The 24,942-nt window shown below is 40.2% G+C and overlaps 1 protein-coding gene across 1 annotated transcript; it reads right to left on the bottom strand.

Moving 5' to 3' along the window:
• Positions 1-85: 85 nt before the first annotated feature.
• sephs3 (selenophosphate synthetase 3) lies at positions 86-15,773 on the bottom strand. The gene is made up of 8 exons (XM_057822961.1): positions 15,394-15,773; positions 11,772-11,875; positions 9,405-9,512; positions 9,177-9,331; positions 8,824-8,914; positions 8,617-8,716; positions 1,158-1,370; positions 86-992 (listed from the first exon to the last, which is right to left on the bottom strand). The coding sequence occupies exons 1-8, from the start codon at positions 15,668-15,670 to the stop codon at positions 754-756; spliced, it is 1,287 nt and encodes a 428-aa protein (XP_057678944.1). The 5' UTR covers positions 15,671-15,773; the 3' UTR covers positions 86-753.
• Positions 15,774-24,942: the final 9,169 nt, after the last annotated feature.

The following is a 24,942-nucleotide window of genomic DNA, read 5'->3' as shown; positions in this document are numbered from 1 at the left end:
ATAAAATGTAAGCATGAAGAAAATGGCATTCCCTAATGTTAGGTGTTTTTTCCCCCATTCATGTTGAAACAGACTACACTCAAAGTTGATTTTTTGTTTTTATTTGATTGTGAAAAGCGGGAAATATACAAACAGCTTTAGCCCTCCAGCTAGTCAAGTCAGCGTTACCCTTCCATTGACAAGCATCCACTCCACCTGGCCCCTTAGCTGGGGTTTAGGGGCAGAGTTTCATAAACAGGAAGAATGTAACCGACTTGTTGCTGGACAACCAATCAGCTGAAAAAAGTCCATCTGTACCTGGCGCCACGTGTCCAGAGAAAGCTGCTCAAACCTTCCTCTGGACTGTAATGCCTGAGCCAGACAAACGACAGATGCACCATTCCATTAATGCGGGGGGCAAAAAAAATCATACACATCAGCCCCTATTCAACTTAAGCCATTAAAATAGCCCACGTGACATAAAAATCATCCGTACTCAAACATACAATCGTTCACTGATTAATATTTTTTTTGTTTAATCCAGTAAGGACGATTTGGAATGTTAACATTTAATTTTCCATTCATTCCCCCAATTAAGTTAAGATGACAAGATTTAAATGTACCAAAGACTGGGTAATTACACTAGATTAATAAGTATGTAGGTCCATACATACCAACTCTTATGGGAGAAAACTGAGTTGTGGTTTGTGCTTTCCAGAAGATACGGACAGCATACTCGCCACTCACACACATGATGACACATATTCATACAGTCTAGGACAAATTGGAACCAGGCACAGGGCTGGCAGAATTGTTATCCTGATTGGCCACTGGGCTTCCTCGTGGCGGAACCTCAATTATGCGGGGTTTGTCAATGATGCGAGCTCGACGGTCTCCTTTCTCTACAATTCCAATGATCCAGGCACCCTGACCTCCACCCCCTGAGCTCTGGCTCTTCATCTCAGAACAAAACTTAGCTGCCTGTTCTCTGGGCAGACACACCAGCAGTCCACCTTCAAAAGAGAAAGAGATGGAAAGGCCGTCATAAAAATACTGGATTATATAGACCAGCAATGACCAAGCAACAATGCAACGCGTAAAACCAGTATCACAATTTCCTGTTTCTGCATGTTTCCACAGAAACAAAAGCAATTGTGTGTTTGTGCCTGGATTCCTACCTGATGTTTCGGATGATGTGCCCTGAACCAGATTGAATATGTTTCCACATGCTTTGCTGACGGCAGCCATCTTGGCTATGATGGGTAGGTTATGGATGACGAAGGCCACATCGTTGCTTTGTTGTTTTGCCAAGTTGTTGGCATGTCCCAACAAACCGAAGCCCGTCACGTCTGTTGCTGCATGGGCCTGGAACTTGTGCATGAGACCTGCCGCTGAAGCGAAAAGTAAACATGACCAGACAATTTTGTATTATGATTTGATGCGCACACACACCCACACAAATATAAGGAGTTGTTGTATCTTAGATATTTCATGGCTGGATTTGGTTTTCCACAACTAGGAAAGACACACAACTCATGAGTGCATGACAAGTACACCATTATCGGTCTTGTTCTCAAAAGTACTACGTTCAGTGCAAAGTTACAAGTTACACCACCAATGTTGCCTCTAAACTGCACGCTTGCGCAATCACAAACTGCTTGCACATACTCAGCACACAAAAAATTTGATGCATTGCACAAAATAAAATTCAACATAAATACCAACAAGTCCACTAAGTAACTTTACAATCCAAACACGAAATACAGGTGAGCTGAAAGAAACGAAGCAGGAAGAAGAGGGCAACGAGCAAGTGCCGAGCTTCCCAGATAAGCAGGATTCTCAACACAAAGACAGACAGTGGGCGTGTTATGCTTGTGCTCGGAAAAAAATGCATTATCTGTAACAGATACTCAAGTCACTTGAAGATCCAGCTCATTCCTAACAACAACACTTATTGTCTGAGTGTTTTTTTTAAATAATACAGTCCCTGACAAAAGTCTTGTCGCTTATCCATTTTGTAGAAACAATTGCTAATAACCTGACTTTTAAGGCAACATAAATAGTCTCAAATATCATCTAATCTTAGCTGCCTCTTACATTCCTAATCATAAAAAGGGACAAATTCTGCAGCAAGATGGTGCTCCATCGCATACTTCAATCTCAACCTCAAAGTTCTTCAAGGCAAAGAAGATCAAGATCCTCCAGGACTGGCCAGCCCAGTCACCAAAAATGAACATCATTGAGCATGTTTGGGGTAGGATGAAAGAGGAAGCATGGAAGACGAAACCCAAGAATGTTGATGAACTCTGGGAGGCATGCAAGACCGCTTTCTTTGATGTTCCTGATGACTTCACCAACAAATTGTATGAATCCTTGCCGAAGCCCATGGAAGTCATACAAAATATTACATTTGGATCTCACAGCATCACTAATTAATTCGCTTATGTTATGTATAGAGGTGTGCAAAATTTCCAATTCTTAGATTATTCGCGATTCGGCCGCGGAAGATTCGAGAACGATTCACAAACATCCAAATTCCAATTATTGAAATATGCCAAGTAAAGCGGAAGTAAAACACACTCAGCGAGCCGGGCGCTCTTCGGGACGCAATGAGGAACGCAGCGAGAGTAGCTAAACATCATGCTTCTCATTACCCGGCCCCACGGGTAATGCCAATGCTCAACTCACGGCTCTAGCTCAACTCATGCCACGAGATAAATAAACACAACAACATACCTGACTGCTGCCGAAAAGCTGCTACAAAGTACATCCACATAATGTTAAGTAGATATCATTTATATAGGACTAGATGCAGTATAGATTCGGTAGCGTGAGCAGCACATCTACAAAAAGCTAGATGCGGGCGTTAGTAAACGGCCGCCATCTTAAAGCAGTACACTTCCCTGCAAGGCTATTGTAGCGAACCTTCCAAGCATACCTAATTAACTTTTTATGTAAAATACTCCTAAATCGGTAAAATATTGACTTGAATCTATCTTTAAAATAGTTTTAAAACTTTTACATGTCGAAAGTAGGCAAAAGGTAAATTATGGAATAACGGGAGCAATTTTAACAACTTTAACGGTTGATTCACAACATTAAATTAATTGAATGTAGTTTAAAGCTGCTGATACAGAATGGGGACTGGAGTTTTTTATTTACTGTCATTTTTGTATATTTGTTTAATGCTATATGTTAACTTGATACTGAAATAGTAGTGTGGTTTAGCCTGAGAGTATTTTTGAACAATTTTGGAACTAATGTACAAAACATAAAATAAATAAATAATTTTTTTTTAAAAAGAAGGGGGGTGCATCAATAATCGTTTTATAATCGAATCGGAGCCTCTGAATCGTAATCATAATCGAATTGTTAGGTGCCCAAAGATTCCCAGCTCTAGTTATGTAACATTTTTGTATTTGAAGTACAATTTTTGTTCAATTTTCAACTACTTTCTAGAGGTGGGAATCTTTGGGTACCTAACAATTCGATTACGATTCAGAGGCTCCGATTCAATTATAAATCAAATATTGATGTCACCCAAACCCCCCCTTTTAATGTTTTGTACATTAGTTCCAAAATAGTTTAAAAATCCTATTAGACTAAACCAAACTAATATTTAAGTATCAAGTTAACAGTTAAAAACATTTAATAAAATACTCAAGTCCCCATTCTGTATCAGGAGCTTTAAACTACATTCAATTAATTTAATGATGTGAATCAACCGTTAAAGTGGATAAAATTGCTCCCGTTATTCCATAATTTCCCTTCTGTCTACTTTCGACATATCAAAGTTTTAAAACAGTTTCATTATTTAAAGATAGATTCAAGTCAAGATTTTGCTGATTTAGGAGTATTTCTGATAAAAAGTTAATTAGGTTCGCTACAACAGAGCCTTCTAGAGAAGTCTACTGCTTTAAGATGGCTGCTGTTTACAACGCGGCAACTACTAAACAGCAAGCCTGTCGTTTCGCATCTAGTTCTTTTTATATGTTCTAACACCGCAGTCGTCTGTCATTTAGCATCTAGTTCTGCATATATGTGATATCTACTATAGCCGTATGTGGCCGTATGGTTGTAGCAACTAGCAACTGGGCGTTGTTTGAACCAGCTGTCGGCCGCAGTCAGGTTTTGTTTTTTATCTTGCGGCATGAGTTGAACATGATATTTGCTCTTGGTCCGTTCCTCATTGCGTCCCGAAGACCGCGCTGACTGTGTTTTAGTTCTGCTTTACCTGGTATAATTCAATAATCGGAATTTGGATGTTTGTGAATCGTCCTCGAATCTTCCACGGCCGAATCGCGAATAATATAAGAATCAGAAATTTCGCACACCTCTACTACTTTCTGTAGGCAACAAAACTTTTGTCTTGCCAAAATTTGACCTTTATGTCTTCATTAAATGATAAATCTTTTTTCAGTGAAGCAAATATATTTATGTACATTCAACATCATTTGGGAGGGTTTAGCTTTCATATGAGCCATTTCTGAAACTAATTGAATAATTAAAAGTCAGGTTATTAGCAATTGTTTCTACAAGATGGATAAGCGACAAGACTTTTGTCAGGGACTGTATTTAATAATATCTCTGCATTCCATGTTGACCTTCACTGTGCTTACTGTTCATTCACTGTATTAAGAGTTCATTCATTTTTAACATATCAGCTGGTTACCATACTACTTTTGACTGTGTTGTCTGTCCCACCCCCTCAGCCACAGCATTATTGCCACGCACAAATTTTTACAAGCCAGATGCCTGTGAGTTAGAGAATATAACTGGCGTGCATCTGAAAAGCACTGACACGAGTTGGAGGAGATGGGTGACTCATCCACTGCAAAATGCATACTGCATTGTTATTCTTTTAATTAGGGATGTCCCCGATCTGATCAAGTGATCAGCAATCGATCGAAAATATATATATAATTTTTTACTATACATTTATATATTTTTATTTTTTAATAGCAAAAAAGTAACAACATATTCCAGAAATAAAATGGCATTGCCAAAAGAAACAAAAACATACGTTTTATGCTTCGCAACTCTCCCAGAAAAAGAGGAAGTACTGTAAACCGTACAGTACTGTAACATGTTTGGAAAATTTGCTACATTTACATTTAATTCTATTAATGCCCAGGCTCCTTCTTATTTATCGGAAATTTTCACCCTCCGTAACTCTGACAAGGTTCTTTGTTCTACCAGCCAGCCTCTTTTGCAAGTTATCAAGGTCAAGACTTAAACAGTGGGGGAACCAATCTTTTGCAATTGCTGCCCCAAGGTTGTGGAATAGCCTACCCCCTGAAATCAGCACCATTACCAATCCAGGCCTTTTTAAATCTCAGTTAAAGAGGCACATTTTTTCCGCTGACTAGGGTAGCCTGGTTTTATTTCTTAAAGGGTTTTAATGTTTTCGGATTTTATCTGTTCAATTGTTTTATTTGCCGTTTTGACTTTTATTGTGATGCGTTGTCGTTTTTCTTTATGTCATAGTATAGTACTTTCCTTCATATCATGATCCATGTTTGTCTTTGTTGTAAAGCACTTTGAGGGCCTTTCAGGTTTTGTAAAGGGCTATAAAAATAAATTTGATTGACTGATTTGCTCAAAAACAAAAAGATTTTCGGGATCAGATTGGGATTCTGTATCGGCAGATTCTCAAAATCCAGCGACTGACTCCGGTGCAAAAATATGCAATCGGGAGATCTCTACTTTTAATTCTCTTTGGCAACCAACCACAGTATTAGTAATTATGACTAATTGGAGACCATTTCTTTCTGCACTCTTATACCAAATATATTTGTTAAATCACTGGGGATCGGTTGGTTTCCATGGCAAAGATGGCGAAATTTGGTTGCGAAAAAAATTATTTATAGCCGATTATTTATCCCATATCGTACTTGTAGTGATTTTCAGGCCATTTCTTGACCAATTGTTTAAAAAAATTAAACATCTTCCTTTGTCCTTGATGCATAATCCCACCAATTTTGACAACTGTGCAATCACAGACCGCTAGATGGCATGGAATTATATATACTATATATACAGTGCTGCTCAAAAGTTTGTGAACCCCCTCAACATTTTGGAATTTTCTATTATTTCAACCTGATTTCCTAATCAATCAATTCAGTAGTTTTTTTTTGTTTTTTTAACAGTTGTGTTGTCGAGACTAAATTAAAAAGAGTTTTCATCAACTGATGTAGGTGCAAAATTGAACTGTTTGGTCACAACCAAAACCGCCATGTCTGGCGAAAAGTCAACACTGCATACCACCAAAAGAACCTTCTCCCAACAGTGAAGCATGGAGGTGGGAATGTCAAGATCTGGGCTTGCTTTTCATCCTCAGGACCTGGACAACTCCACATAGTCCAGGGAATCATGAATTCTGAGGAATATTGTCAAATCCTAGAACATAACCTGACGCCATCTGTTTTGAAGTTAAAGCTTGGCAGAAGGTGGATCATGCAACATGATAATGATCCAAAGCATTCCAGCAATACAACCAAGGAATGGCTGAAAAAGAAGAAGATTCGTGTTCTGGACTGGCCCAGTCAAAGTCCTGACCTAAATCCCATTGAAATGCTGTGGCGGGACCTGAAGCGAGCAGTTCATGCCAGACGCCCATCAAACCTCTCTCAACTGACTGCGTTCTGCAAGGAAGAATGGGCAAAAATCCCCCAAAGTAGATGTGAGAGGCTGATTAGTCACTACAGAAACCGTTTGGTTGAGGTAATCTCTGCAAAAGGAGGCGCAATATCCTATTAACTGAAGGGGTTCACATACTTTTGCACACATGATATCTGAGTTTTTCTTAAATCAACCACTTTTGTTAAATAAAGAATGACAATATAACTATTTCTTTTGTTTCAGTCCATTATTTGGAATGTCAGTATTGTGGATTTGGGTATAACTTAACATTTAATAAGGTTATTTTAGTTTTTTTTACAAAAAATCTGACCATCGCTGTGGGGTTCACAAACTTTCGAGCAGCACTGTATGTGTATATATATATATGTCGGAAAACACAGACAAGACTGAAAAAACAGTTTCTGCTCTTGCACCCCTCTTTAAAATAAACTCCTGTATTTTAAGCCAAAAGAACTGTTGTGTTTGATAGAACAATATGTCTATATGCTGCCATAGCAGATTCATGGTCCCCGAACTATTTTTAATTTGTCCGTTTGACCTTGGAGACCCCCAGTTTACAGACACCGTGCAACCGCTTTTGTTTCAACCCAGCCATAAAAAGAAGTAATCATATTATCTTTTTTGTTACTGTTGCATTTCCCCTGATATTTTAGATGATAATCAATCCAAACAACGAAAAAAAGAAAAAAAAAAAAAAAAGTTTCAAAGGGTAAATATTTGAAAAAGAAAATCGTGACCACTCCTTGACGTTTGCGATTTCTGCATCGCCACCCTAGTTATATTACCGTGTTTTACCCATAAAATCCCTAAAAAGTCCGGTGGTTGCTGTGTCTTGACACTCGGTGACACATGCTACACGGAGTTTTTGGATCAAAACAAGGTAAGTACGCGATAATATCTCTTTAAAATCATGGTAGCTTTAATTATGCTCTCTCATGCTCTCACCTCGAGTTTGGGTTTAGAGGTTCAAATTATTATTTTTTTCTTAAAATGCCCTCTTGTTCAAAAATTTTCTTCCCCCAGAAAATTGAGATTTTAAGCTTTCCAATATGTATCACACATGCATATAGGACAAATTTTGAAATTTGGCCAAATTGGGGGTCTTAGAGCGGAACTTCAAGTCACCTGAGTGTTTCCGCCATATACCGTAATTTCTGGACTATAAGGCGCACCTGACTATAAGCCGCTACCCACCAAATTTGACACGAAAACAGAATTTGTTCATAGATAAGCCGCACTGGACTATTAACTGCACCTCTCCTCACTGTATTATGGAAAAACACGTTATTTGACAGTGGCATCATAAGACTGTCATAAGACCAACTGAAGCTTTGCATCTAACTGGTTTAAAGCTTCATTGCTTCGAGAAGCTTCATTTAGGGGAGACATTCAACCTCTGCTGCCAACTGCTGTCAACACTGTTGTCGTCCAATATGCCTCCTAGCATGCATTGTAGAGCTACAGATGTAAATATCAAAATTCATGTTCTGTGCCAATTATTTCTTCAGTTACTGTTCCGGTTGTTTCAGTAATCGCTAGTTATGGTATATGATAACACTTTATGTGATAGTGGCGCCATAAGACTGTCATATGACAATCATAATTATGACACTGTCATGAGCATTAGAGAATGCTTATAACAGATGTCTCTCAGTGTCATCAGGCAAATTATCTCACTTTTGAATGGATGTAAAAGCTCTGAGCTGGACTTAAAGGGAGTTAGAGACATAAATCCAGATGACACTGAATGACAGCTGTGATACGCATTCAGTAATGCACATGATAGTGTCATAATTATGACGATCTTATGATGCCACTGTCAAATAAAATGTTACCTTTTAACCCAAATAAATGAACAAATAAGCTGCGCTGGACTATTAGCCGCAGGCTTCAAAATGAGGGGAAAAAAGTAGCGGTTTATAGTCTGAAAATTACGGTATATAGAAGTTTAAACGATTGGTCTCAAAACAGATCACAACAATTTATACTGCATACCTGTACGGTTAAGCGTTGCCATTGAAAACATAGCTTCCTGATAGGCCTCTTTCACTTCCTGCTTGGTGATGACAAGCTTGATCTTGTTCCACCGATCAGGCTGGTTAGACAAAGCGATCCAAAGTACACACATAACAGAGGAGGTGGAGTCACGTCAGAATGTTGGTAGAGTGTTGCAAACTTGCGCACGGAATGAATGACACCGACCTGGTCGAGCCACTGGTGAGCATTGACAGCGACCTGTGTCCCAAGGGGTTTAGTAAGCACCAAGACATCACCTGGGACAGCACCGTCTGGCCTGAAAATGAGTTGGGAAGGCACCCATGGCAAGTGAGCAAGGAGAGATTAAATGAGGCTCAGAATGCAACACCTGTTCACAGGCCTTGCTCTCCATACCAGAGTTAATCAATAATCATCTTTCAAGCACAGTGTCTCAAAATCAAGCATGTTTAAAAAAAGGGTTTAACTTGCAATTTTCAAGCAATGAAAAAGAGTACAAAGGTTGTGATATAAAACAACCAACCAGAGATATGGTGCTGTCAAGAGCAATTCTGCCTTACATGATGAAGTCGGTGGGCTGGCAGACAACTGAAGCCACTCCCCCTATAATTATCCAAGGATTGACCACAGTCTGTCCGCCTGTCACTGAAGTTCCTCCCTCTTCAGCAGCATCGCGGAATCCTCGAATCATTAGCGGCATGACCCGTTCACGGTCCTGCGTCAATATGAACATAGGGAGGGAATCTCAAACAACATTCTACCTTTACAGAGGTATAAAGATACATTACCTTGTCGTTCATTTTCTGGCTGACACTGAGCAGCATCAGCATGTTGTCACACTCTGTGATGCCCATAGCGTAGAGATCACTAAGGACATTTGCACATGCTATCTTGCCCTGTAGGTAAGAGACAAAGAGTTTAATCACTGTCCTCAAACTGTGCTTGTTTACTTTTTAACATAAATTGTAGTAGCCAACCAATTCAAAACACTTTCATAAATATGTACATATGCCGTTTAACTGTACATACTGTGTATGGCAAAGGTTTCTTGTGACATCATGTTTCTGATGTTAATTATATAATGTCTATCTCCATTTTTTTGTTGTTGCTGTCACTGTTTAAAATAAAAAGTAAATGATTAGGGAGGAAATAGGCACAAAATAGACTTGAAGAGTTTTTTATGGTCATAAAACAAAAACGTTCAGCATTTAACAATCTTTTTAACTCATTTCAGTCTGGATTTCGGCCACAACACAACACCGAGACGTCGGAAAACCGATGCAGGCAAATCATCTGTTCTGCTACTATTGGAGCTCAGTGCCGCATTCAACACGGTTGATCACATCATGCAGTGGGGCAAATGAGTAGTCAACCACCAATTGTGCAAGTTCTCCTACTTGAAAAGATTAGAGAGGCCTGTAATCGTCAACATGGGTAAACCTCAACCATGAGAGACAGAATGTGGGGGAAAAAAAAGAATTTATTTCCAAATTAGAGTGGAAAATAAGTATTTGGTCACCTACAAACAAGCAAGATTTCTGGCTGTCTAACGAGGTCTAACGAGGCTCCACTCGTTACCTGTATTAATGACACCTGTTTTAACTCATTATTGGTATAAAAGACACCTGTCCACAACCTCAGTCAGTCAAACTGCAAACTCCACTATGGCCAAGACCAAAGAGCTGTCAAAGGACACCAGAGACAAAATTGTAGACCTGCACCAGGCTGGGAAGGCTGAATCTGCAATAGGTAAACGCTTGGTGTAAAGAAATCAACTGTGGGAGCAGACATACAAGACCACTGATAATCTCCCTTGATCTGGGGCTGCATGCAAGATCTCACCCCGTGGCATCAAAATGATAACAAGAACGGTGAGCAAAAATCCCAGAACCACACGGGGGGGACCTAGTGAATGACCTACAGAGAGCTGGGACCACAGTAACAAAGGCTACTATCAGTAACACAATGCGGCGCCAGAGACTCAAATCCTGCACTGCCAGACGTGTCCCCCTGCTGAAGAAAGTACACGTCCAGGCCCGTCTGCGGTCCGCTAGAGAGCATTTGGATGATCCAGAAAAGGACTGGGAGAATGTGTTATGGTCAGATGAAACCAAAATAGAACTTTTTGGTAGAAACACAGGTTCTCGTGTTTGGAGGAGAAAGAATACTGAATTGCATGTGAAGAACACCATACGCACTGTGAAGGATGGCGGTGGAAACATCATGCTTTGAAGCAGTTTTTCTGCAAAGGGACCAGGACGACTGATCTGTGTAAAGGAAAGAATGAAAGGGGCCATGTATTGAGAGATTTTGAGTGAAAATCTCCTTCCATCAGCAAGGGAATTGAAGATGAGACGTGGCTGGGTCTTTCAGCATGACAATGATCCCAAACACACAGCAAGGGCAACAAAGGAGTGGCTTCGTAAGAAGCATTTCAAAGTCCTGGAGTGGCCTAACCAGTCTCCAGATCTCAACCCCATAAAAAAATCTTTGGAAGGAGTTGAAAGTCCGTGTTGCCCAACGACAGCCCCAAAACATCACTGCTCTAGAGGAGATCTGCATGGAGGAATGGGCCAAAATACCAGCAACAGTGTGTGAAAACTTGTGAAGAGTTACAGAAAACGTTTGGCCTCCGTTATTGCCAACATTTGGTATTGACCAAATACTTTGTTTCCACCATGATTTGCAAATAAATTCTTTAAAAATCAAACAATGTGATTTTCTGTTTTTTTTTTTTTCACATTGTGTCTCTCATAGTTGAGGTTTACCCATGTTGACAATTACAGGCCTCTCTAATATTTTCAAGTGGGAAAACTCGCACAATTAGTGGTTGACTAAATACATATTTGCTCCACTGTGTATACAACTTTGTAAGATTAGTCACCAATTTGTCACTATTTGTAAGATTGCCAACGATCTCGGGTTGACAGATATGCAAACTCCGCCTATTGTTAATATTAAATTCAGGTGAAACAGTTTTCAGTTGCATCCTATGGTATACTTTATCTTCACTGGTATACTTTATCTTCAGTTAATCTATCATGCATGCCTTTCTCATGTGGAAGTAAACCCATGTAAACCTGAGAATGAAATTTATGCAACTCAAATCTGTGGGGCAGACTCGCTCACGACTGCTGTGGAGGGAAACTTCTCACCATCATGTAGGGATCCTCCACTAGAGGGTAGAAAAAGTCTGTTGTCTGGACTAAAGAAAGCCCACCGTGCCTCAGAGGGATCACACAGCAATCCATCCCCACTCCTGAAATCAGACAAATAATACTCTGTAAAGGTGTGCGGTAACACACACAAGTAGGGGTGTGACAAAATATCGAAATGGTGATATATCGTGATACTTTGTATCCCAAAAGGTTATCGATATGCTCCTGCCAAGAATCAAGGTATCGTTTTAAAATGGTGTCAATGTCTACAAAAAAAAAGGAAAATAAACCAACAAGTTGCTACCAACATCTTCCACCATAATAGTGTCTCAGTTAACTCTAAGGCTGCACTGACGGTGCTCGACGCCCAATCCATTTAGACTGGGAACGTTCGTTCTTTCGAAATCAGAGCATTCACAGTCATTTTGTCCGATTTTCAGGGCATTTACAGGTCACTTGTTGTTCATTTTAGGGCATTTACAGGTCATTGACTGTTGAGTTTGAGCCACTGCCTATTCATTTGGGTGATTACCAGGTCACTTACTGTTCTGTAACTCAAAGTAAACAGGAAGTGACCCATAAAATACCCCAAAATCAACAGGAAGTAACTGAAAATTAACACATAAATGACCTTAAATGGCCCAAAATGACCTCATTGCCTGGCACTGGCTGCCACAACCGACCATAGACGTTCAGTCCGTTTGAAGTGGGAGGGATTCGCTGCCACCCTCCCAGTTCAAATGGGTTGGACGTCTACTAGTGATAAAATCAATCCAATTAGCAGCAGAAGCTTATTTTTTCTGTTTATTAGTTGTAAGCCTGTTGCAATATGCAATAATTCCATTTATCGCACGATAAATAAAAATGAAGGCTGTAATTTTTCCGCTGCGATTTATCGCCTCGCGTGCACGTGCGGCAGACGTGCTGTCAAAAGTTCGGACTCCTTGTTACCAACTACGCAAAATGCATCGTCTTTCCAGGTCCGGCAAAAAATAGCACCGGAGCCAATCGTTCCCATTATATCCTATTGTTCAACGTATACCGGCCGCGTCAGTGCTCCGGATTGACTGCGGACCATCTCCGGCGTGTCGGTGTTGTTGACGTGTGGGCGCTCCCATCAGGGGTGGCCTTTCACGCAGGGCGGTTATTTTTCGGCACAACACCGGATATTTACAACTAAGTCCGCCAAAACATTGTTACTGACTTGGCTGCTACGAACAACCTCGCTTTGAAAACGGACAGCTGACATGATGAACATTGAGTGGCAAATTAAGAGCGCTGTGCTTCAAACTCGTCCTGTTTATGAAAGTCGATTGTCATATGCTGGTGTTGTGCAGTAATGAGCAGACGTGACTCTGGCGTTTGCTAACTTTTTTATGCGCGCACACACTAGATATCATGAAATAGCAAACTAGATGTGCTACGTCCCGTGCCATGGCTACGTGAGCCCAGAGTGATTATGGGACACGTAGTCCATATACTACATCGATGAATTATAAACCACCATGACTGAATGGAAGGCCAAATCAATCCATTCCAGTGACTATAGATAATGCTGCAAATATTGTTAATTCAGTACGTGACACAGATGGATTCAGACCACAAATAGGATGTCTTGCTCATGTAGTAAACCTAGCTGCTAACAGAGCTGTAGCAATCAACAGTGTCAGTGTCGCCTCACTTTACAAACAGTAAAGATTGTTCTCAGGACTTTTATACAAAATTTCTTCAGATCAGTAAGAAGTAAGCACATAAATATTATGCACTAAAATGCATGTTTATATGATGGCAATTTAATTTTTGCTCGTTAGCAACAACAACAACAAAAAAATACAATTGTTTTTTTTTTTCTTCAGAGCATTAAATGTATTGAATCTGATCGAAAATCGTGTCCCCCGTATCGAAAATCGTACCGAACTGTGACTTAACTGTATCGTTGCATCCCTATGGAACACCATAGCAGAAGCTATGAGGGGAAAAGTTTTCATTTGCCTAAATCAGGGGTGTCCAAACTTTTTGCAAATGGGGCCAGATTTGGTGTGGTAAAAATGTGGGGGGCTGACCTTGGCTGACGTTCTTTATGTAGAACAATATATTTAAGCACATTTTAGCAAACCATTCCTTGTGTCACATTTGCTTCATTTTTTTTTTAAATTAATAATTTCAACAATCTCGCAACTAGCCTTTGTGGCGTTCTCTTTCGACTCTTGGGCTCTTGTGAAATACTGCTGCTGTAAAATTAAACTAGCTTTAAGTTGCTTCAATTTCTCGCAAAGTATCTTCCCTGTAATCTTGTCATACATTTCAGTGTGTCTTGTTTGGTAATATCGCCTCAAATTGAACCCTTTAAAAACAGCGACCGTCTCTTTGCAAATGAGGCAGACACAGTTGTTGCGTATTTTAGTGAAGAAATAGTCCAATTTCCACCTATCCTTCAAGCATCGGCCGTCGCAGTCAACTTTTTTGTTGTTGATTGTTGCCATTTTAGAAAATTGGGAGTAGAGTTACACGGGGTAATGTTGCTTAGAATGCTGCTGCCTTTTAGTGGGTAAATGAGGAGCAGCATTTAGTGTGTAAGCTACTTCATATGTTGGTAGCAGTACTGCTGACCAATTTATTAAGTGTTTGTGCGGGCCAGACGTTATTGATTTTATGACAGAGGCTGGGGGCCGGATTAAATTTGATCAAGGGGTCCCCAGGCCGGACTTTGGACATGTCTGGCCTAAATGCTTAAGTTATTAAGTGCAATTTTATCTTTTTTCTTGAAAAACACATTTTATTTATTCTGTGTTTCTGTGCGGTATTAATATTGTTGTCTTTTACTTAAGAGGCATGGTCTATTGTTTTTAGTTGTGGTATCTTAAAAAGTATTTTTGAATTTAAGGGTAAATATTTATCGCGTTTAAATGGGTGTACTTGATCTATTAATATATACTGTATTCTCACTGTGTTATTGTAAATTGGTTTTGAAAAAAAAAATGGGGGGGGCGCAAAAATATCGCATATTACAATAATTTATGAGATAAATTACCGCACACTAAAATTTGTTATCGCGACAGGCCTAATTAGTTGGTCGTAGAATATCTTAGAATGGTTTTCCGACCAATGTATCGATAATCGTTGTATCGCCATATCGTCAGGTCATCGTTATCGTGAGCTTTGTATCGCAACTCGTATCGTATCGTGAGGTACCAAGAGTGTTCCCACTCCTACACACAAGCAACCAATGCGTTAGGCTGCAGTCATTCGCTCCCATTGACGACAAAAGACGTCAAATCCACTTTTAACTGTGAGGGCTGGGCAGTGATCATTCGCTCATTTCAAATCGTCAGTTATAGTGAGCTTTAAAAACTTTCCATAAGCTTAATTTACCGTGAAGATCATGGCGCATTGAAAGAGGGTGCCTCACACATTCAAATTATGCTGAATCATACTACCTTGTCAATTACTTTGAACTCCTACACGACGTGAATTGTTTTTTCTGGCGCTTGAAAAGCAGCCAAAGACATGCATTTGTAAAAGTTTAATTGGTCAGAACAACACCATTAAAACACAAAGTACGACAGCTAGCCTGGTTAGCTCACCGGCTAACAAAGCTTGCCTTAAAGCGGTTTCCTACCTAGTCGTGGGCCGGGCAACTGCTCCGTGAACTCGGACGCGTGGTCTCCGTCCTTCCTCGGCCCATCGACCCGGTTCGGCTCGAGTCCCGCCAGGAGTTTGAGCAGAGCCTCCTGCGGGACTTTGCAGCCTCATCCTTTCATTTCCGAGAAGGCTGTGAGACGAAAGCCGCGCTCCAAGCCATGCTCCTCGGGGTTGAAAGGCTTGTACCCAGGGGGGAAACACGCCTCGGTTGCCATCGCTTCTGCTTGGGGAAGCGGGGGAGTTGAGCTCGACATGCCTGTTTGGAGAGACCTGAATCCGCCACGCGGGCGGAGGAGACTGGCTACCTAAGACTCGCGTCCAGGATGAATGATGGAGGAGCGGGGAGAGCCGTTTGAAGTGTCACAGAGCCCACCAGGAAACGTTAAAACGACGTTAGATGATACCAAAATAAAATCGACGTAACCTCTCGCCAGAGGATCTACGGCTTTATCATTTTAATTCATGCATATGGTTCCAAAAGGCAATAAATAAAACATAAAGAACAGCATTGTTTTATTGAAAAATATATCCATCAAGTTAATACAGTATCTCAAAAGGGAAGTACATTCTCTTATTTTGAAAATAATGTTGACGAGTGTCGTAAATTTCCTTCTTTGCCTTTCACAAGAATCCACATTGGTCATCTGATCGAATTCTCAATAAACTCCGTATTTTTAATATATCGAAATCAGGCAAATATTTCGGTTAGTATTACGCCATTATGATTTATTTTGTTGTAATTGTGCCTGAATCCAACCCCAGACATTTATTTTCAGTTTCGTTGATTCGCTGGTGTCATGAATATTAATCATAAACCAATATTTTTTTTCCCCGAGTCCAAACAAGTAATTTTCTGTATCCTGTTTTTCCTGAATATTTGTCCTTATTGTTCTGGAATGTTCTTTTCTCAAGTGAATGCGACGGGCTTTTGTGGATTTTCAAAATTCAGGGTCGCGGGGATAATGGGATTTGATAGGCCCTATCCCAGGGGTCAGCAACCCGCGACTCTAGAGCCATACGAGGCTCTTTAGTGCTGCCCTAGTGGCTCCCTGTAGCCTTTTGAAAATTCTTTGAAAATGGAAAAAGATTGGGGGCAGGGGCGGACTGGTAATCTTTAGCTTCTGGAGGATCACAGAATGGCCGGTGCTCTGGACAGCCGTTGGCCGTCATACATATCCCCCCATCCTCTATGATTATCTACAGTTCACATCCAATCCGACGGGTGGCAGCAATGCACCTGGCTGTTAACCGCCAATCTGATAGGAGAAGAACGAAGAAAGCACAGAGTAGCCTACTTTGGTAAATAAAGCCTTACTCCTTGTGGAAGCTAAATAGCGACGAGCTTGGATAAACAATATGGATGGTGGTGGCAAAAGAAAGAAAAGGATGGCGCGGAGAAGATTATAGAGAAAAAACTGAAGAAACTCGAGAGCGAAGCATCAAAATGTCACAAGTTGACACACATGTTCGCAAGCAGCAGTCTGGCTGCAACGGCTACGCCGGCTAGCAACAGCCCAGCCCCCGGCGATGGTGAGCGTGGGAGTGGCAGCCGCTCTCACGTGCTGCCGGTGGAGGGAGAGACAACAGACGAGGGAGAGAGAGGGTAATGATGAGCTGGTGGAAGTTCCACAGACAAGCGCAGGGCAAGTAAGTAGGGATGAAGAGGGTTACTTGCTAGGCATATTGGCAATTGTTATCCAACAGGTAGCTACATTTTAAATCAAATAAATGGCAATTAAAGGGTTAGTGCCAGCTAGTCCATGTCCCCGTTTGCAACCGTGTCAAGTTACAGTATGCTAGTCCTACTATCCCTCTCCTAAGAATAAATATTTTAGCTGTAAAACAACGTATGCACACGCAGCAACAATATTAATTCAGAAGAAATATACCGTAATTTTCGCACTATAAGGCGAACCTGACTATAAGCCGCCACCCACCAAATGTGACATGAAAACGGCATTTGTTCATAGATAAGCCGCACTGCACTATAAGCCGCAGCTGTCCTCAATGTATTATGGGTTATTTAGACCAAAAGATATCAACTGGTAGCACTTTATTTGACAATCGGCATCATACAACTGTCATAAAACCAAATAAACCACCATGAAGCTTTGAACCAATTGGCTGCAAAGCTTGATTGCTTCAATAAGCTTCATTTGGCCATTACTGCTCCCTTGGGGGAGACATTCAACCTCTGCTACCACCTGCTGTCAACCCGGTTGCTGTCCAACATGCCTTTTAGCATGTATTGCAGTGCTCCAGATGAAAATAACAATCAAAATTCATGTTATGTGCGAATTATTTATAACTGTTATTGTTCCAGTTGTTTCATTTATTCCTAGTTATGCTATTTGGTGATACACTATTTGACAGTTGTGCCATAAAACTGTCATTACACAATCATAATCATGACATGACACTGTCACGAGCATTAGTGAATGTCTATAACAGATGTCATTCGTGTTATCCGGCAAATGATCTCACTTTTGAATGGATGCAAAAGATCCAAGCTGGATATAAATGGCGTTATTAACATAACTTGTCGAATGACACTTGACATCTGTTATAAGCATTGATTAATGCCCATGATAGTGTCATGTCATAATTATGACAGTCATATGACGCTGTTGTGAAATAAAGTGTTCCCAAATACCATAACTAGCCATTAATGAAACAACTGGAACAGTAACTGAATAAAAAAATAGCATAGAACATGAATTTTGATTGGTGTTTATATTGTTGGCGCTGCAATGTATGCTAGGAGGCATGTGTTACCTATTATCCCGAATAAATCAACAAATAAGTCGCACTGGACTATAAGCCACAGGATTCAAAATGAAGGAAAAAAGTTGCGGCTTATAGTCCGAAAATTACGGTAGTCTCCTGCCTTTTTCTGGTTCTACATAGAGATCCTGACAGTGTTCTGTTAATTTCTCAGTGAGTATTCAAGTTAAAATGTTTAATAATGCAATGTGTAGTTCTTCATAGCCGCTTCATTTTTCTCTCAAAGTGCACGAAATTGATGCATTTTACAATAAAATGTAAAAAAAAAAAAAAAAAATCTCCTGGGGGGGCATGCCCCCGGACCTCCCAAGAGGGTCTGTGTTTCTCTTCGTACAGCGATTCTTGTGAGTCAAAGTCCAGGGCTGCTTTTTAGTCCCATTCCGCCCCTGATTGGGGGGGTATATTTTTAGTTTCAATATGTTTTCTGTAGGAATACAAACATGTCACAAGCATTCTTCTAATGCTTTAATATTGTAATGAAGTTAAACTTGAGGCGGCATCGTACAACAGCGTAATCATGTGTTGGGTCATTTTCTATAAGATGCACAGCAGGGAAAATAAACATTTACCATATTTTCCGCACTATAAGGTGCATTGGAAGTAGTGGTTGACGTTGCGTTATGCATCCACAAGATGGAGCTGAGCTAAATGGAATATCATGCCATGATTAACCAATACTGATCCATATACAACGCACATCGGATTATAAGGCTTACTGTTGGCTTTTGAGAAAATTGAAGGCTTTCGGGTGCGTCTTATAGTGCGGAAAATACGATAATCATTAAGGCTCATTATGTATTTGTAGCCAACTTAGTCATTTTGATAGAAGGCTAATAAAGATACACATAGGCGGAGTTTGACTCTTGGGGCAGGCGGGGCACAACATGTTGATGACCCCAAAATGCAATGTTTACAATAAAATTAACTTACAAGAATATTTATATAATAAATTGAAAATGAGCGTTTTTTTGTTTCCCATCATTCTCGAGGGGAATTCTAAATCAGGCTGCTTAGGACAGCTATACGTTTCGCCAAGATCGTCATCCATTGAATATGGTACACCCGCCAGTGTCGTGCCAATGTAGTTGCCCCCGTCAAAAATTGCATCCCCTGGGCGGATCCCCTGATTTGCTTGATTTCCGTGTTTTGGTGATGTAGTTATTTACGAGGTTTTAAAACATGGCCCATCCATAAAAAAAACAACAACAACCTTTTCTGTCTTATAACGTAACATACGTACTAAACATAAAAAAGGCAGTATTTTACTGTTTTACTTGTAGGATGACCTATAACTGTTATCACTGTAATTCAAGTCCTGTATGGAGTTTCTCCAGTTTAATAAACGTTGCTGCCCAAAATATATAACTGTGGTTCTTTTCTGGCTTCAATTAACTATTTAAATCGACATAACTCATAACTAATGTGTGTGTGTGTGTGTGTGTGCGCTCCTGCAGCCAGGGGATAAAATTTTTGACAAAGGTAACTACATTGGCAAGACACCGGTGGTGGTTCTATTGTACAATTAGTGTCTTTAGTGGGCAAACTGAAACCCCCGCACCATTTTGGCGGTGCTCTCTGGCGTTTCATGGTCCACATTTTCAATCCTTGGTTCTTGTTCAGTAGTTGTTGTCGCTTTTGAAAGCTTAGGTTTGAAAAAATTACGTATGTCCATCTTGCCTCTTCAGTCCTCGGGTGGTTTTGGCTAAGCAAATCAAATGACCGTCTAAGGTGCTAGTCACATAATCTGTTCGAAAAATAATTTTGATAATTTTGTTCATTTCATTCTTTGTTGTTTTATTGTTTTAGAACTTTTATAGACAATGTTTTACCAGAAAACTCTTAATTTTAAAATCATATATAGGAAAATTAATTACATGCAATGACATTTTTCAGCCACCAGGGGGGGGGGGCCTGACCCCCCTTAAACTCCGCGTATGTAGATACTACATACAGGATGCCTTGCCTTATTTACACGGCATATATAAGGCTTTCAATTTTTTGTGGCTCCAGACGTATATGATTGTTTTGGGGTTTTTTTTGGTCCAATATGGCTCTTTCAACATTTTGGGTTGCCAACCCCTGCCCTATCCCATTTAGGGGTGAGAACCTCTTGGTACCTCGATACGATACAAGTTGCGATACAAAGCTCATGGTAACAATGATTTCACGATACGGCCAGGAAATCATTCTAGGATATTCTGCAAAAAAACAAATAAACAGAAACACATGCTATCTTTATCCTTCTGCTGTAAATTTATCTCTAGTTGATGTCCCATCCATTTGAAATGGGAGTGAATGAACCTGTCCCACTTCAAACGGGCCCCTCCCACTTCTATGGCCATCAGTGGCAGCCAATGTCAGGCAATAAGCTTATTCTGGGCCGTTTCAGGTCATTACCTGTTGATTTTCAGTCACTTCCTGTTGATTTTGGGGCATTTCAGGGTCACTTCCTGTTGGTTTTGGGTTATTTTTTAGGCCACTTCCTGTAGATTTTGGGTTAAAGAACAGGAAGTGACCTGTAAATGTCCCGAAAATCAGAAAGAGTGACTATGAATGCTCTAGTTTCAAATGAACGTTCATTCGCCCTTCCCAGTCTTAATAGATTGGGCATCGAGCGCCGTCAATGGCAGCCATAGAGGTAACTGAAACACGATTGTGGTGGAAGATTTTGGTAGCAACTTGTTGGTTCTTTTTTTTTCCTTCCAAAACATGGACACCATTTTAAAAGGATATCCCGATTCCTGGCATGAGCGTGTCGATAACCTTTTGGGATGTAAAGTATCACGATATAATCACCATTTCGATATTTTGTCACACCCCTAATCCCATCTGATTTAGGGCAGGAGGTGGGATCAACCTCGAACTTGTTGCCATGCAATTTTTATCATTTTGGATTAATCCATTCCTGGGTAGCCAAACTAGGATGTCGAGGAGGGAGAATAGACTATTTTCATTCAACGTAGCAATGCCTCAACACAATCATTAAGAAAAAGGTTCAGACGGAGTATTTATTGAAAAAACAAAAAGTAGGAAATTCATACATCGAATGGGCTGTAGTTATTAAAAAAAATATACAGTGGGGCAAATAAGTATTTAGTCAACCACTAATTGTGCAGGTTCTCCCACTTGAAAATATTAGAGAGGCCTGTAATTGTCAACATAGGTAAACCTCAACCATGAGAGATAGAATTTGGGGGAAAAAAAACAGAAAATCACATTGTTTGATTTTTAAAGAATTTATTTGCAAATCATGGTGGAAAATAAGTATTTGGTCAATACCAAAAGTTCATCTCAGTACTTTGTTATGTACCCTTTGTTGGCCATAACGGAGGCCAAACGTTTTCTGTAACTCTTGACAAGCTTTTCACACACTGTTGCTGGTATTTTGGCCCATTCCTCCATGCAGATCTCCTCTAGAGCAGTGATGTTTTGGGGCTGTCGTTGGGCAACACGGACTTTCAACTCCCTCCTCACCCCGTGGCGTCAAAATGATAACAAGAACGGTGAGCAGAAATCCCAGAACCACACGGGGGGACCTAGTGAATGACCTACAGAAAGCTGGGACCACAATAACAAAGGCTACTATCAGTAACACAATGCGCCGCCAGGGACTCAAATCCAGGCCATAACACATTCTCCCAGTCCTCTTCTGGATCATCCAAATGCTGTCTAGTGAACCGCAGACGGGCCTAGACGTGTACTTTCTTCAGCAGGGGGACACGTCTGGCAGTGCAGGATTTGAGTTCCTGGCGGCGCATTGTGTTACTGATAGTAGCCTGTGTTACTGTGGTTCCAGCTCTCTGTAGGTCATTCACTAGGTCCCCCTGTGTGGTTCTGGGATTTTTGCTCACCGTTCTTTTTATCATTTTGACGCCACGGGGTGAGGAGGGAGTTGAAAGTCCGTGTTGCCCAATGACAGCCCCAAAACTTCACTGCTCTACAGGAGATCTGCTTGGAGGAATGGGCCAAAATACCAGCAACAGTGTGTGAAAAGCTTGTCAAGAGTTACAGAAAACGTTTGGCCTCCGTTATTGCCAACAAAGGGTACATAACAAAGTAATGAGATGAACTTTTGGTATTGATCAAATACTTATTTTCCACCATGATTTGCAAATAAGTTCTTTAAAAATCAAACAATGTGATTTTCTGTTCTTTTTTCCCACATTCTCTCTCTCATGGTTGAGGTTTACCCATGTTGACAATTACAGGTCTCTCTAATATTTTCAAGTAGGAGAACTTGCACAATTAGTGCTTGACTAAATACTTATTTGCCCCACTGTGTATACGTATATGTATCCAGGACCTTTTTTTTTTTTTTTTGGGGGGGGGGGGGGCAAAACAAGTTAAAGTAATCTGTTAACTAATCATTTAACTTCATCTGTAGATGCATGGTAAAAAATGGTTTAAAAAAAAAAACATGGGGTGGGTTGGACAAAAATGGTAAGTATTTAGGGCTCACGGAACACACTTAGATATTCTCTCTGCAGTTAACAGCATCACGTGATTGCCAATGAATATGTGATTTATTTCGGAACTTCTCAAGTGATTGACACTATTTTCTTTACACTGACAGAGAGTATCCATCATCACAGACAATCACAAAACATTGAACTCAATGCTTTTACATTCAGATAATTGATAGCTACAGGGAAGAGAGTACAACAATATCCCATATCCTCAGTGATATAGCAGTGATGTAGTCGCCAGTAAACACAAACACAGTACATAGAAAATGACTACTTTGTTCGGTAAGAAAACCATCTCTAGTAGATATGTTTTGAGGTAATGCAGACTTGCAACATTTATGACCAAAACATACCATATTTGAATATACACTTTAATTTAAAGTTCTCTAGGTTACAAGCTCACACTTACTCTTCAGGGTTTATTGAGAAAGGATTCCACTGTTTTTTCAAGATATATCATCTTAGGTCCAAAGATTAGATATTAAACTATGGATGACACTTAAAGAAGACATTTAATTCCTTATACTTCATCTATTCCTTCCCCAAGATACCGCTATCTCTGCAGATTAAAGAGGGACACAGAAAGAAAATGGCATCAGGGACCATGTACAGACACAGTTAAAAGAAACATGTTGTTTATCAGGGCCAAAGAGTTTCATGTGAAAGGGAGGTGGAACAGTGGAAAATCAGCAAACAACAAAATAGAAGGAAAAGTACTGCAATGAATGAAAAAGCTCCAGCAGAAAGCTAATGGATGGACCATGTCAAGCGAATATAATACAATAACTATTTCATTCAGAGAAAAGTCCTTTGCTTGGCACATCGTTTCCATCTTTGTCACTTTAACTATCCATAACTATCCATAATATCCATGATAACTTGATTTAACGCAAGTTGCATTTAAGTGCAAATAAGGTGCGACAAAAAAAAAAAAATCGACCCTAGTACAGAGCTGGAAAGGGCTCGTCTGTCCTTGCCTACACCAATCAGCCATATCATCATAACCTTCAGTCTAAAACAGCAGTCATGGATTCCACAAGCCTGTGTATATTAATCCAACATCCAATTGCTTAAATATGTGTAAGGTCAAGTGGGAACCGATTGTCCGAAAAATCTGAAATTGGATGTGTATGGAGTTTGGACACCAAGTTAAAAACTAGAACTTGCATGGAAGAAAAACAACCATCACACTAGGTTATTCAATGATCAAATTCTTTAATGGTAGTTAACTACCTGGTTCAATAACTTGTCCTGTTAAGCCATTGTACTGTATGAAAAGGATTGGTTATTTATTTATTTTTTTAGGTTTTTGCTTTAGTAAATTTCTGTGGAACAACACTTGGTTAATCACTCTTAGGACCCTTTAAATGCTGTTGTTGTTGTTGGGTTGTTGGACCCCTCCTCAGAACTTGTATGGCAAATATTAGCAAGTCAGATACAGTGTATCACAAAAGTGAGTACACCCCTCGTATTTCTGCATATATTTAAGTATATCTTTTCATGGGACGAAACTGACAAAATGACACTTTGACACAATGAAAAGTAGTTTGTGTGCAGCTTATATAATAGAGTTAATTTATTTTCCCATCTAAATAACTCAAAATATAGCCATTAATATCTAAACTAAAAAAACTAAAAAAAAAGTGAGTACACTGCATGGGAACTACATACATCCCTAAATGTCCAAATTGAGTACTGCTTGTCATTTTCCCTCAAAAATGTCATATGACTCGTTACAGGAATGCTGTCAGCATTGCTGCAGAGATTGAAGAGGTGGGGGGTCAACCTGTTAGTGCTCATACCATACGCTGCACTCTTCATCAAATTGGTGTGCATGGCTGTCACCCCAGTAGGAAGCCTCTTCTGAAGACTGTACACAAGAAAGCCCGTCCGTCTCATCAGACCATAGGACATGGTTCCAGTAATCCATGTGCTTTGTTTACATGTCTTCAGCAAACTGTTTGCGGGCTTTCTTGTGTACCATCTTCAGAAGAGGCTTCCTCCTGGGGTGACAGCCATGCACACCAATTTGATGTAGAGTGCAGCGTATTGTCTGAGCACTAAAAGCTGACCCCCCGCTTCTTCAATCTCTGCAGCAATGCTGACAGCTGTAACGAGTCACATGACATTTTGGAGAGAAAATGACAAGCAGTACTCAATTTGGACATTTAGGGATGTACGTAGTTCCCATGCGGTATACTCACTTTTGTTGCCAGGAGTTTGAATATTAATGGCTATATTTTGAGTTATTTTGAGGAAAAAAATAATTAACTCTA

This window comes from Corythoichthys intestinalis, chromosome 2 (assembly GCF_030265065.1).
Source record: "Corythoichthys intestinalis isolate RoL2023-P3 chromosome 2, ASM3026506v1, whole genome shotgun sequence".
Classification (NCBI taxonomy): Eukaryota; Metazoa; Chordata; class Actinopteri; order Syngnathiformes; family Syngnathidae; genus Corythoichthys; species Corythoichthys intestinalis.
The sequence above is the reverse complement of the archived record's forward strand: the minus strand, read 5'-3'. Positions and strand labels throughout refer to the sequence as shown.